The 14,234-nt window shown below is 54.2% G+C and overlaps 1 protein-coding gene across 2 annotated transcripts; it reads right to left on the bottom strand.

The window, feature by feature from the left end:
- Positions 1 to 612: 612 nt before the first annotated feature.
- Positions 613 to 10,066, bottom strand: SMIM38 (small integral membrane protein 38). Of its 2 annotated transcripts, none has more exons than XR_006057455.1 (2): positions 9,789 to 10,066; positions 613 to 957 (listed from the first exon to the last, which is right to left on the bottom strand). XR_006057455.1 is itself a non-coding variant. In XM_042237859.2 (2 exons), the coding sequence occupies exon 2, from the start codon at positions 7,705 to 7,707 to the stop codon at positions 7,552 to 7,554; it is 156 nt and encodes a 51-aa protein (XP_042093793.1). In that variant the 5' UTR covers positions 7,708 to 8,212; positions 9,789 to 10,038; the 3' UTR covers positions 613 to 7,551. The 2 variants fall into 2 exon arrangements, 1 of the variants encoding a protein (XP_042093793.1); XM_042237859.2 differs by having other exon boundaries at positions 613 to 8,212; positions 9,789 to 10,038.
- Between the last annotated feature and the right edge of the window lie 4,168 nt (positions 10,067 to 14,234).

Genomic DNA, 14,234 nt, shown 5'->3' with positions numbered 1-14,234 from the left:
CTCTCATATCACTTCGATGGTCCAGATGCCCTGACCTCTGCCCAAGCTCCTGTCCCTTTCCCATCTCTCAGAAGTCTTATTTCCAGAGACACCTCCCCCAGGAAGCCTTCCCCAGACCCTGAGAGAGTTAACTCCCCCTCCCATGTATATAGCGGGTAAAGAATCCACCTGCCAGTGCGGGAGATATAAGAGACACAGGTTTGATCCCTGGATTGGGAAGATTCCCTGGAGGAGGAAACGGCAACTCACTCCAGTATTCTCGCCTGGAAAATCCCACGGACAGAGTACAGTGGATGGGGTCACAAAGAGATGGACACGACTGAAGCGACTTAGCACACACGCACCCCTGTATGTATATTCGTGACACTCCACCCCATGGTTATAGTCTTTGTGACCATCTGCCTGACGTGGGCATTACTTTCACCTCGTCTGTTTTCCCCACTGAGGCAGGGACCACCTCTCCATCCACCCCACTCTTGTTCCAAGGCTGTGCAGGTGCTGAAACCTACGGGTGGGTGTGAGTGAGTGAGACAGCCCCCCGGCGGCGGGATGAGGCCGAGGGCTGCTGGGAATCCCTCAGCAGCACATCTGGCTTAAAAAGGAAAGGCGCTGTTTCATGACTTAACTCTTTTTATTTTTAGACCCGGTGACTCATCTCCACCATGGGGGCTCTGCGGGCTGCTCTCGGGGGAGGCCCAGCCCAGCGGGCAAGGGGGCAGGAGCTGGGCCGCTGTGTCCCCCGACCCGGAGGCCGAGCCTGGCTGAGCGGCAAGGCAGTCACTGCCTCCACCTGCTCCTCTGGAACAGCAGTCTCGGGATGCCCAGGACACACTTGCTGGGCAGAGGGAGGCACCTTAGGGAATGAGGAAGGGACGGATGAGGTGTTTTCTGAGGTCTCGGCGCCCTGTCCGGTTCTCCCCACACGCAGAGTGGTGACACGGGGCCGCCGACATTCACCTAAAACCATCACAACATTGTTAATCGGCTATGCGTGCACGGATGCCCAGTCGCTCAGTCGTGTCTGACTCTTTGCAACCCCGTGGACCGTAGCCAGCCAGGCTCCTCTGTCCATGGGGATTCTCCAGGCAGGAATACTGGAGTGGGCTGCCATGTCCTCCTCCAGGGGATCTTCCTGACCCAGGGATCGCGCCCGTGTCTCTGGAGGCGCCATCATCTTCCGTGCATGCAGGCCCACCGCAGCCCCAGGCGTGATGGTGGCCACGGCATCTCTGTGTCCCAGGCCATGAGCGTGGACCACAAGGCGGCACAGGTGCCAGCTTCCCCTGCAGGTCACTGGGCATCAAGGTAGCAAGTGAGAGAGACAGGTATGGTACGGTTTGTCTGTCCTCAAGGTCTGAACTTCCTCTGCCCCCGGCCACTTCTTCCAAACAGTCAGCCTCGGGCGTCATGCCCCCAATGAATCTCACCGATGAATCCTACCCACAGTGACTGTAAAACCGACAAAAGGGAATGACTCGGCCACCCACGGCAGCTAACGTGTCATCATGGAGCTGGCCCCTAAGTAGTTTTTCCCTATGTGGCTCTTATAAATGGGGTCCTTCATGCCATCACAGCTCCTGATAAACTGCTGCCGTAGGCGGTTCCCACACACTGGTTGAAACTCACTCCCCGTACTGGATTCTGTTGTCAGTCGTTTTCATGGATTTTCCTTCGTTTTTTCCAGGAAAATCCTCCATCTCACTGTAAATAACGATGCGTTTTCTCCTCCCCAAGTTGATTACTCAACCTCTCTGTGCCTCGGTGTTCCCATCTGTATAATGGATACCATAGTATGTACCTTATGGGGCTGTGGTATTTCCCTGTTAATCATCAGTTCAGTTCAGCCGCTCAGTTGTGTCCGACTCTTTGTGGCCCCATGGACTGCATCACCCCAAGCCTCCCTGTCCATCACCAATTCCCGGAATTTACCCAAAATCATGTCCATTGAGTCTGTGATGCCATCCAACCATCTCATCCTCTGTGAATCATAATATTGCATTTTCCTATTCAGAGAGAACTATTTTTGCAGGTTAAAAACATATTGGTCTATTATCTATTTCTGTCTGATTCAGAGTTTGAGATTGGAAGTGAGTGTTATCCAAATATCTTTGGCAATATATCAAAGGAAGTTATCAAAAGTTTTTCTCTTTGGAGTTGTTTATATCATAAATTATGTTAACTGACTTCCTAATGTTCAGCCATCCTTACATTTCTGGAACCCACACCACTTGGTCCCCATGTTTTACCCCTCTAATGTAACGCTTAATTTAATGGGTGGTTTTTTTTTTAAATCAGTATTCCTAAGTGAAACTGGTCTGCGTTTTCTCTTTCTGAGCTACTTTTGGTGGATTTCGGTATCAATAAATTGTTGTTCAGTCGCTCAGTCATGTCCAACTCTCTGTGACCCCAAGGATCGCAGCACACCAGGCTTCCCTGTCCTTCACTACCTCCTGGAGTTTGCTCAATAAATGTTTACTACATAAAACTCCGCAGAGTCGGACGTGACTTAGCAACTGACCAACAACGACATAAAAAAGAATTGGGAGCTGTCCTTCTCTTAGGCACTAGGGCAGTTTAAGTAGTATTGTATTATCTGTTCTTTTGGAGTATTGTAAGAGGTCTTCCTCTGAAACATTCTGGGCCTTTATCCTTTTTTTAAGGAGTGTAGACCTGGATGACTTATTTCTCCAAGGGTAATCCATTTGTACAGATTTTTACATCTCTTTGGGGGCCATTTTTTTTTAATATATAAAATGTGTTCCTTATATTTTCAAATTCCCAAAATCCTTCGCATACACCAGAACCTGTTTGCTGGGACCTGAGTTTCCCACGTCTCTCTAGTTGGTTCCCCACAGACTTTTTAACTTTGTGTGTTTTCTTCTTTTTTCTGGGTTGGGTTGGTTAATCGGGTCCCTTTTAGTGTTGAGTTTCTTCCGCTCAAAAACACAAGTGAGACAAACACTTTAAAATGGGTAAGATGGTAAATTTGATGGCGTGTGTGTTTTAACACAAAAACAAGAAGAAGAAGGGCTTCCCTGGGGGTTCAGTGGTTAAGAATCTGCCTTGCGATGCAAGGGACACTGGTACAGTCCCTAGTCTAGGAAGATCCCTTATGCCAATGAGCATCTCAGCCCCTGGTCCACAACTGCTGAGCCCACGTGCTACAACTGTGAAGCCGGGTGCCCAGAGCCCACGCTCCACAATGAGAGAGACCACCACAGTGAGAGGCCCACACCCCGCAGCAAAGAGCAGCCCCGGCTCACAGCAGCTAGAGAAAGCCCGTGCGCAGCACCAAGACCCACCACAGCCAGAAAACACACGGGGAAGAGAAAGAGTGCAGAAGAAGTAGTTTTCTTAAAAAAAAAAAAAAAAAAAGGAAACACAGGACTTGGACACATTTGTTTGTTCTATCGTTAGTAATACATCAGTTTCCTCTCTTCATTTCTGCCTTCTGTTTTTCTTAGCTTTCTCTACTGTTATCTTAGATGTATTGAGTCATACGCTTAATTCATCAATTTTTATTCTTTCATGCTTTCCTGATGGCTCAGCTGGTAACGAACCCACCTGCAATGCAGGAGACCCCTGTTTGATTCCTGGGTCAGGAAGATCCACTGGAGAAGAGATAGGCTACCCACTCCAGTATTTTTGGGCTTTCCTTGTGACTCAGCTGGTAAACAATCGGCCTGCAATGCAGGAGACCTGGGTTCGATCCCTGGGTTGGGAAGATCTCCCAGAGAAGGGAAAGGCTACCCACTCCAGTATTCTGGCCTGGAGAATTTCATGGACTATACAGTCCATGGGGTCGCAAAGAGTCAGACAAGACTGAGCGACTTTGACTTCACTTCTCTTCATGTTTATTAATAAAGGCATTTGTGGCTATAGCTTTTCCTCCAAGGACTGCTTTAGCTGCATCTCACAGGTTCTAGTTTGACGTATTTACATTATCACTTAGGACCCCTCCTCCAGGAAGTGCCCTTCTGTGTTCCCATGACAAGCAGTCCACTCGCCCACCATAACACTCTCACTGCATTATAAAGGTCTGCTGCAGTCCGTGCAGTGTAAAAAAAATAATGCAAGTTACATATATAATTTTAAGTTTTCCAGTAGCCACACTAAGGTGCATTCAGAGAAACAGATGAGATTAACCTTAATGTTTTATTTAACCCAAAGTGTCCAAAATATTATCATTTCAATACATAATCACTAGAAAACCATTGTTAATTAGATTTTACATTAGTTTCTGCACCCAGCCTTCAAAATCTGGTGTGTTTCACACTTACAGGACATTTCAATTTACACTGGCCACAGCCTTGGTGGTTAAGAGCCTCGGGTGCCTCGTGCACGCGTTTCCAGTCTAGCTGCCCATGTCTTGGCTCCCAGCCTGCAGGCGACCTGAAGGGCAAGTTCTACTCTACCTTTAACATGGTACTTGTGGTGCCTCCCACGTTGTGAGATTATGAGCCCCAGTGATACTTTCCAAGTTAAGGACTGGAACTACCCCTCCATTTATCCACCTGCTGCCCTTCACTGTCAGTCACTCAGCCTTCAGCTATTCACTGCCTACCTTCCATGTGGTACCTTCCAGTCTGCCTGTTGCTACCAGGTGTGACTAAAGAAGCATCTCCAAGCATCTCTAAGAAGGAATAAGTTTCTTTCATCCTTGGACTTCTTATTGGACCAAACTCTTAAGAGCCCCCAAGGAACCATGAGAAGCTCCACCCTCTGACTCCAGGGTGAAGCTGCCCAGGACAGCTGAGCATGGCTGATATTTCTCAAAGGCAGACAAAGGCAAAACGAGCACGTAAACATGCCATTCAAGGCACACAAAGACCCCCAAATAGTGTGCCCGGCTATAGGCTGCAGTTACAAAGAACGGCCAAGAAACAATGTTTCAGCATCTAGAGATGCCGTGGGACGTAATTCTAGTTCATGGCGTGAAACTAAGGGTTTCCAGGAAGCTTTGCCTCTCTGATATAGAGACCTCTCCCTCTCCATCACCCCTTTCTTTCTCGTCCTGACTGGAACTCACTCAAGCTGCCTGGAGTAGCTGCAGCCTTCTTGTAACCATGAAGACCAAAGCTACATCCTAAGGATGGCAGAGTAGAAATACAGAAGGGTGTGGGTTCTTGATGACCTCATGGAGCTGCCGTACTCCAGCCTAGGATTGCCAACTGCCAGACATTTTGCTCCATGTAAACGAAAAATGGAAAGAAAAAAACAAAAGCTTCTCTTGTTGTCTCTGTTCCTTGCACTGAGTGCAAACACTGCCTACCTGTGACCAGGGCACAGCCTCTTATTCACCCAGCCACAATGTTTCAAGTGCCTACACTGAGTCAGGCCCATGTCAGGAGGTTGTAAATTGCCAATGTGTGGATACACAAGACTTGTACTCTGATGAATAATTTTGACAAAATTCTGGTGGCTAATTTTGTCAGTTGCAAGTAACAGAAACCAATGTAAACTGGCTTAAGGAAAAGAGATGAGAAATCTATAGGTCAATGAAACTGGAAAGGGGCTCAGACAATGTTGGCAGAATCCTGTCTTCTCCCATGGTTCCATCACTCCACTGGACAAGCCCAACAGAAGAGTGAGTCCCTCCCCAACTCTAGCAAGAATGCTGGAATACTAGCTCATGGACAAAAACTGTTGTTGTTATTGTTGTTCAGTCACTAAGTTGTATCTGATTCTTTGTGACCCTATGGACTTTAGCCCAACAGGCTCCTCTGTGCATGGAATTCTCCAGGCAAGAATACTGGAGTGGGTTGCCATTTCCTCCTCCAGGGGATCTTCTTGACCCAGGGATCGAACCCACATCTCAAATCTCCTGAATGGGCAGACGGGCTCTTTACCACTGGGCCACCAGGGAAGCCCCATGGACCAAACGGTAGACCTCAAATCTACATGCCCATGTGGACACGCAGGTCCCATGCAGGCTACACGCAGGTCACACACACTCAACAGTGGGGCAGACTTGCGTGTGTCTTGTGAACATCTGATTTCTCCCTCCATCCAAGGGACTGCTTTGCCCAGGATGGAGGGGTTTCTCAGGCCATGGGACTTTCTGTTTTAAAACCTGGCAATACCAGGCAAACTTCCCTCCACTAGCATATGCTCACGACAACTAATGTGATTCCCCTTCCTTAGAAAGATCAGCAAAATCACACATGATCATTTTAAAGAAAATTAGATAAGTTTCCCTAAAGAGAACAAGAACATCCCTCCCCTAACCCGGTGATCAGAGCACTCAGACACCCCGTGACCAATCGTCCTTACAAAGAAGCAGAGTTCTGCTCGGCCACTGGCTATACGACTGCCCAGAGGACAGCCACGTACACAGGCCTGGACGGATCACGCCGTGGTCCCTTCTGCCAGGATGCGAAGGCAGATGGCTCCCAGCTACCAGGGCCCAAGTGTCCGCTCACCCAGCTCAGTGACTCCAGACCTCTGATAGCCACTGAAGATTCCAGCTGAGCCAAACCCTTTTGGAATTCACAGTGTCACCAGGCTCCAGCCTGCCAGGAACATCTCGAATTAGCCGCTGCTTCTCAGTCTGGGGGACTCAGCCACTGGCATTGCCAAAACGTCCGGAGTGATTCAACTCTGCCGCCAGATCGAGAAGCACGGAGCCACCTCATGCTGCCCCTTTAGTTCAGGGTGTGATGGGATGAGGGCACAGAGGGCAGTGGCTTCTTGGGCTCCAGTAGTTTCCCTGCCTGTCCGTCTTCTCAGGGACGTCTCAGCCACATCCTTGAAAGCACAAAGGAGCAGAGGGCCTTGGGTCCCGTGGCTTCACTAAACCATCCTCCATGTCCTGCAGGTTACAGACAGTAGGGGGAGGGGGACGGTGGCAGGGGGAGGGGGACGGTGGCAGCGGGAGGGGGATGGCTCAGCCCACCCCTCACCTGACCCTACTGGTAATAACCTTCTGGGGGAGGTGCGGGGAACAGGGACTAGTGCACCCATTTAAGAGATGAGGAAAGAGAGTTTGTCCACGGCCTGGAGCTGGACTTGGACTCATAGTCACAAGTCTGTCTTGAGAGCCCCCCAGGGGTCTGCGCTGGGGAAACCAAGGCACAGCTTGTGGTTACTGTCCTCCCTGCTGGAGGCGGGGCCCAGGGTGGCTGTAGGAGGCAGGGCCGGCCTGTGATGTGGTCACGCCTGTCCTTGTGCCACCGTCCTCCCCCCAGACCAGCCCTTCTGGCTCACCCCGCGCCTCCTCCTGCAAACAGATTCATAAAGAATTGGAAATAGAGAAAGTCTAAAAGTGAGACCCAGTGCCAGGACCACTCACTCTGACAGGGGACCCCACAGCCTGGTGGACAGACAGGCAGGGGCTCTCCACTCCCTGACGTGGGATGCGGGAGGTGGCCAGGACAGTCCTGGTGGGGCTGGGCCATCTCTGCCCGGCAGGTGGGCTGCGGGGCTGGGCTCCCCGCTCCGCACCCGGCCCCACCCCCACCCCGGCCCCAGGACAGATCCTCTGTGGGACACACTCTCCCTGCGGGAGGGCTCCCGGGTGCCTGGAGCTCCCGCCACGGGCCGCAGGAGGCCCTAGTCCTCCTTGGGTTTGCGCAGCTGCCGCCGGCCCAGTCTGTAATCGATGTAGGTGCCCAGGCAGGACCACAGAAGGAAGCGAGCCAACAAGATGATGACCAGCAGGACCAGGAGCGGGTCGGGGCCCGTGCCGCCCCCGAGCCAGGAGGCCATGGCGAGGCCAGCGGGCACCCGCCCCCACCAGAGGAGCGGCCCCCCGCGCCCCCCGCTAGCCGTCCAGCCCGGGGGTCTCCTCCTTAAGGCGCCGAGCCCGCTCCCTCCGCGCCGCAGCGCAGGGGCCTCCCCGGCGGGAGAGGACAGCTCGGGGACGGCGAGCGGCCTCCTTGGAGAAGAGGCCCCGCGCCATTCAGCGCGCGCGGGCGGCGCTCGGGGCCGACAAGGGCCGCATTGTCCGGCCGGGCGGGAGGCTCGCGGCCCGGCGCTGACGTAATCTCCAAACGTCCCCGGCGGCAGCTGCTGGGCGAAGCCGGCCACCTTCTCCGGGCGCTTTCAGCCGCCCACGCCCGCTCTTCCGGCCGCGCCAGACAATCGGGCCCTTTCTCTGCCCAATTAGCTATCACTTCTGGAGGCCGGCGCTGTCCAGCGGCCGCGGGCCCGCGGCGGCGGCAGCAGGCCGGGCGGGAGGGGCCGGGCGGCCCGGCGGGAGGGCCGGCGGGAGCTGTGCGGATGAAAGGGGAGCAGAGGGGCGCGAAGGTGAGACCCGGCGCCCCGCGCCCACAGGCGACCCCGGCGAGCTCAATTAGCGCACGGGCCGCCAGCGCCTCAAAGGCCGCCCGCCCGCCGCCCGCCGCCCGCCGCCCGCGGGGGTGGGCAGCGCGGGCTGGCGGGGGCGGGGACGGCGCGGGCGGCTCCGGAGGGGAACCTGCTTAATCACCCAGGAAGGCCCGGGCCGGTCCCCAGATCACCCCCCAGCGGCCCACCGAGGGCCTTGGACGCCGCCCGCAGCCCGGGCTGGACGGTCGGCCTGCGGCCCCCCCCTCACACTGTGCAGGGCCTCCGTCCAGGGCCCACCGCAGACATGGAGTGACCGAGCTCAGTGCTCATCCTCCTGGTGCAAAGCTTATCGGAAACGGGGGCGAGTGACAGTTCTGCCTTGAAGGGCCATGGGGAGGCCCAAGGGACAGTGTCCACACAGGACCAGCAAGGGCCCTGGGCGTGGAATCACTGGCTGCGCTCTTGTCCCCGAAGAGGACCCGGGCAGAAATGTCTCCACCACGCGGCTGGAGTGACCGCACCCTCGTCCCGCCTTTCTCTGCCTGCTGCGTGCTCATGTGCACACACGAACACACACAGGTGAGAACACAGGTATACACATACATGCCTGCACCTATAACACACACACACACCCCTGCACCTATAACACGCATGCACACACACACACCAGGACGCGCACACCTCCGCAGACTTTGCCATCCCAAGTCCATGGCTGGCCTTCCACAGCCAGGTTTCTCGTGGACGAAGAGACAGCCTGGCCTCTTCCAACCCCGATCCCCTGGTCCCATAACACAAAGGGGTGCAAGCTGGAGGTCAGGAGGTGCCCTGGCCCCCAAATGCCAGATCCAGGGAGTCTAGCTGTGCTCTCGCCAGGAAATGGCCCACCTCCAGGGACTCAAGCCAGGGAGAAAGCTGAGGAGCCTCCATTCTTGAATTTGTCCTCCATCTACAAAGTGAAAATGTGAGTCCAGCCAGGCTTTCTGGAAGTTTCTAGCTAAGCAGTAAATGCAGAGACTTTGACAGGAAGCCAGGGTAAGATGGGCAGTGGAAAAGCTGATGTGGTCACTCCTAGGTGATCCAGCTGTGGGCCAGACCCATGATGAGCTCCCCACTTGCACCCTCCCCCCTTACCCAGGAGCCCAGCCCTCACTATGACCTACAAAGGCTCTGTCGAGAGTGCTCCAAGCCTGACTGTGCCCTGGGTGGGAAGCCAGGGCACATTTCCACCTCCATCCACAGAGAGAGCCACCAGCCAGTGGCCTGGCCAGGTGTCCAGCGTGTCTGCAGAGTAGACTGTCAGGTAATGTTCAGCCCTGGGCTCGTCTGCCCTTCACAGAGCTTTGTTTGACGACCTCTTCAAACCCATGTGGGAATTTAGATCGTAGGAGCCTAACATGGCGTCATTAATGAAGCAGAGCACCCCCCGGGGTGTGGAGACTGGATAAGGGCTTCCAGGACGTTGCAGAATGTCCCTAGGGGCCTTCACAAGCACCACCCTCCCCCCGACTTCGAGAACCCACCTGCACGTGGAGTGAGGCTCCCAGGGGAAGTGGCTGAGCGCGGGGAGGGAGGAGAAGCTAATTTCTCAGCTTCTCACTTCTCTGGGAGGTCGGCGTCTCCTGGTGGGCGTCCTGGGCGGCCAGAGACAGGGGCGCACACTGGACGAGGGTGGCCCGTCCTCAGCCTCCCAGCCCGCACGCCCTGACCCGGCAGTGGGGACAAGGTGGCCTTAGCCTCGGATAAGCGGCTCTGATTGCGCGCACACAGTCGGCACACAAAGTCAACATCACCTCAGTCACATGACCTCCACGCCCCGACACTCTCCAGGGTCATGGAGTCCTCCGCTTCCTGTTCAGATGTCCCCGGGCCTCTGGAGTTGGGGAGGCCAAGGTCAGCAAGCCCTTCAGGAGAGAAAGTGAACAGTCTCCTTCCCTGGACGGGGTCCAGCCAGCCCAGAATGGTCTTGTCCTGGGTGAGGTCTACCTGACGCAGCTGCGGGGGCTTATGATGGACAAGGTGACCCTCACCCACAGGGGGAGGTAATAAGGTGACAGCAAGTGGCCTGTACCTGCAGTGTCCCATGGGGTGGGCGCAGGGACCCCAACTCAGGGAGGAAACACCCCAAGTGACCCCCCCACCAGCAGTGAGGGTGGGCTCCTCCCCGGCCCCTGGGACCCTCCCACATCCCTCTGTCCCCGACCCTTCTCCAGGGACATCCCAGATCACAGGAGTCACCCCAGCGCCCAGGGATTCACACCCTCCCAGTCCACCTTTCACCAGGGACTGACCCCAGGAGGGATGAAAGGCAAGCTCCTCTGCTGGGGGTCAAGGCAAGTTCAAAGGTCACACAGCCCTCACATCGCCCCCCGAGATCACGGTGAGTTCAGGACTGTGCCTTAAGTTGAAGCTCCCCTTGGCTTTTCCCTCCTGCCTCCCGCCCAACCCCTCCTCCCTCCCGGGTCCCCAGGGTCCTGCACTGCCTCCCAAACACGACCCAGGCCTCAGTGAGTATCCTGGCCACGGGAGCTAGAGTTTGCCCCAACTCCAGGGCCCAGCCAGTGGAGGGTCCACCTGGGTCGCTGAGGACAGAGTGGGGGACCCAGGTTACTTTCAGGACAGTTACTTTAAGGGCCAGGGACTCTTCCTGCACGCCGTGTCCAAGCTCTGAAGCAGCACCCAGCAAGTCCTCTCTCATCAGCCCCTTAACAATACCCAGCAGATGACCCCGGTCCACAGGCGAGGTCCCAGCAGGAAGCAAATAGTCCCTCTCCGCTGGGTGGGGTGCAGCCGGCCCAGGACTACCTTCTCCTGGGGAAGGTCTACCCAATGCAGGCGCCGGGGACTTTAGACGGACAAAGTAGATGCACAGCTGTGTCCCCAGCCAGATCTGCTGTCTCTGGAGGTCACGACCCTGGAACGAGCCCCAAGCATCCCGCTCGCCCTAAACAAGCTGTGTCTCCATCAGGGTGTCTCAACATTGCTCTGGCCTCCGCTTCCTCCTCCATCAAAGGGGACAGTAGCCCCTCCCTCATGGTCTGCAAGTCAGACCAGGGGTCAGAACCCTCTGCAGGAGATGAAAGCGCTGCTCAAATGTCATAAAGACCCAGAGGACTCCCCTGACTCAAATGCGGGGCCCAGTGAGCAAAGCTGAGTCCGGCATCTCACCCTGGTGCTTGGTTGGTTAGCTCTGTGTGTTATCATCACACACCTACCATCCTCTGAAATCCTATATGTATTCCCAGAATGTGAGCTCCCACCAGAGCCCCCAGGGCTAAGCACAGTTCATGCACCTAGAAGGCCCTCAGGAAGCACATCTTCATGGGCCGACGTCAAGAAGCCCAATCAAAGCAGGCCCAAGTTTTATTAGACCAGATTCTGCCCAAATGGTCAAGCCACCAGCTACAACAGGGCTGAGAGTGAGATCCTCCAAAGTATTGGAGTCTTACTGAAAATCATGATTCATTTTACTTCTGGCAAAAGCAAGACACACTTATTATTACCGAAAAACAAAAAGCAAACATTGCGTGCATGTGTGAGTTAACAGAGTGGGTGTCAACTCCTGTTTCTGCCCAGATGGAGGGAAATGCCAGAGGCCCCTAAGCTCGAAGGAGACCCTAGAGCTAGCTCCCCAGGAAGGTTTGTGGTTGATCCATTTTTTCCCCTGAGAATACTGCATCCGAAGACCCAGCGGGTGCAGCCGCTGAAATCAACACAGCTTGCATTTCAAACCAGGTCTCCACTGCCACTCTTGCTCCTCGCAGACGGGGAGAAAATTAATTTTCTTTCTGTCTGCTCCACAAAGGCAGATTAGAATCCCAAACAGAGGGACGAGTGGGGAAGAGTGGAAAGCTTCCTCATTGAGGGAGAGCCCTGCGCCAGCCCGGGTTTCTCTCTAACAAGGGGCGGCCCCCGCCATTGGAAATGTCCTCCTGCAAACATAAAGCGGAGCCCAGGAGAACGCACTTGAGAAAAATCACACCGGGGCCCCGCCAGCAGTTGAAAGCTGGTATGTAACTTTGCTCGGGGGTGATCAAACAGCTAGTCAAGGACGCTGTCAGGAACAGAATGAAATTCCAAATAAATTAGCCATGTCCGAGAAGCCAATACAACACCGGATTAAGGCTCACAAAGAAAACACAATTTATTCAGCCTACCTTGTCAGAATTCTTAATAACCTTGGTTCACTTTTCTCACCTCGGGCCCAGAGTCCCCAGGCCGGAGCGAGACAAAGTGAACCCCTCTTGGATCGTGGGGGCTGCAGAGACCTGCCTGCAAAAGAAGCGATTACGTCTCGGTGAGCCCGGGGTGTTTATAACCTTGTGCTTTTACAAACATTTCGGCAGGGACCATCCTGTCACCCAGAGGAGGCAAGCTGTCGCCAAGCCCCAGACGCACATGCAGCTTGCTCACGTCTGAATGAGAGTTCATACATTAGAATAAGGGACCAGGGGCCAAAGAGAGGAGTTTTAACCATTGCACGTTAACTCTTTAGGGTTTGGGGAGAAGTAACCTCCAAGCTGCCCACCTCTTCCATGAAGCATGTTCTGGCAAGGGTGCAGGGGCGGCAGGGGGGTCTCCAACCCCATCCTTTCATCTTTTACAGCAGCAAGTAGGTGAAAGGGACCTACAGCCCTTTGTAAATGCAGACTGTCCCCGATGCAACCTGTTAATACAAAACAGTCCTAAAAAACAATACCTTTTCTATCAATGAACCCAGACAGCTTTCACATGCTGACAAATACACTTTGAAAGAGTTAATAGGCAGAGGTTGGTGGGCCCAGAGGAGGCACCTTTGAAGGCGCTGAGGGAGGCATCTGGGCTGCCCGAGGACCTCACTGAGAGCCGGGGGCCCTTTCTTTTTCACAGAGAGGCGAGCAGAAAGACAGAGTGAGGGGGGATTTGCTTTGCAACACTAAGGCATTTGCAAGAGATAAAACCAGCAGGAATTTTGAGAGGGACTGGGAGGAAGTGATCCGGCTGCTAGTCTCAGACGGAATGTCAAGATGCTTGAGAAATACACAAAATGAAGATTTTTCCCAGAAATAAAAAGGGGGGGGGAGGGAGATGACCTAATGGTATTAATTTTTTTTTAAGATAAAAGAAATGTACTGAGCAGAAGAGAAAAAAAATTTCAGCATTTTCCCAAGCGTGACCCAGCCTAGATTTTCTCTCTCTCAATTTCTAAATTTAAAGGGGAAAAAAAAAAAAAAAAAAAGGAAATGGTGGCGAACAAGGATTGGGGAAGCCTGCTGTGCAGAATGATTTTTTTGACATGAGTGTGTGACTCTCAGAAACAGGCTTCATGCTGGGGGGTGGCAGGCTGGGGACTAGGGGACATTCATGGGCTCTTGAGACTGAAATGAGCCACAAGAAAGAGCCCTACTGCCTCCAAGGTGTGGCCTTGGGGAGAATCTCCTGTCCTCTCAGAAACACCACCCTCTCACAACCACCCGAGGGCTCCTGTCCACACACTTCCTGAGTCTCCACTGTCACCAGTGGGCGACATGTCAGTTATCAGGGACAGAAGCCAGCTCAGGCTGGCTCAGTTATGTCCCCCGGCTGTGGGCCCAGGCGTATCATTAGGCCATGGGCTAGCCACGGTGTTTCATCAGGACATAGACTCAAGTCCTGGCTGTGGACTGGCCCAGGTGTATCCCTAGCCATGGGCTAGCCCACGTGTTTCAACAGGCCATGGGCTGGCTCAGGTACGTCCCCAGGGTCACATCTCTAGGTTGTTGGAGTAAAATTGTTGCAGAAAGGGGGACCCCTTCCAGGGCCCGAAACTGGGCTCTTGTCTAACACTGGGAAATGAATTGTCCAAGGAAACACATGTGCTGACAAAGCAAGAGACTTTATTGGGAAAGGACACCCGGGTGGAGAGCAGTAGGGTAAGAGAACCCAGGAGAACTGCTCTGCCGCGTGGCTCGCCATGTCGGGCTTTATGGTGATGGGATTAGTTTCCGGGC

The sequence above is a fragment of the Ovis aries genome, chromosome 21 (genome assembly GCF_016772045.2).
Source record: "Ovis aries strain OAR_USU_Benz2616 breed Rambouillet chromosome 21, ARS-UI_Ramb_v3.0, whole genome shotgun sequence".
Taxonomy (NCBI): Eukaryota; Metazoa; Chordata; class Mammalia; order Artiodactyla; family Bovidae; genus Ovis; species Ovis aries.
This window is presented reverse-complemented; position numbering and strand designations above follow the sequence as displayed.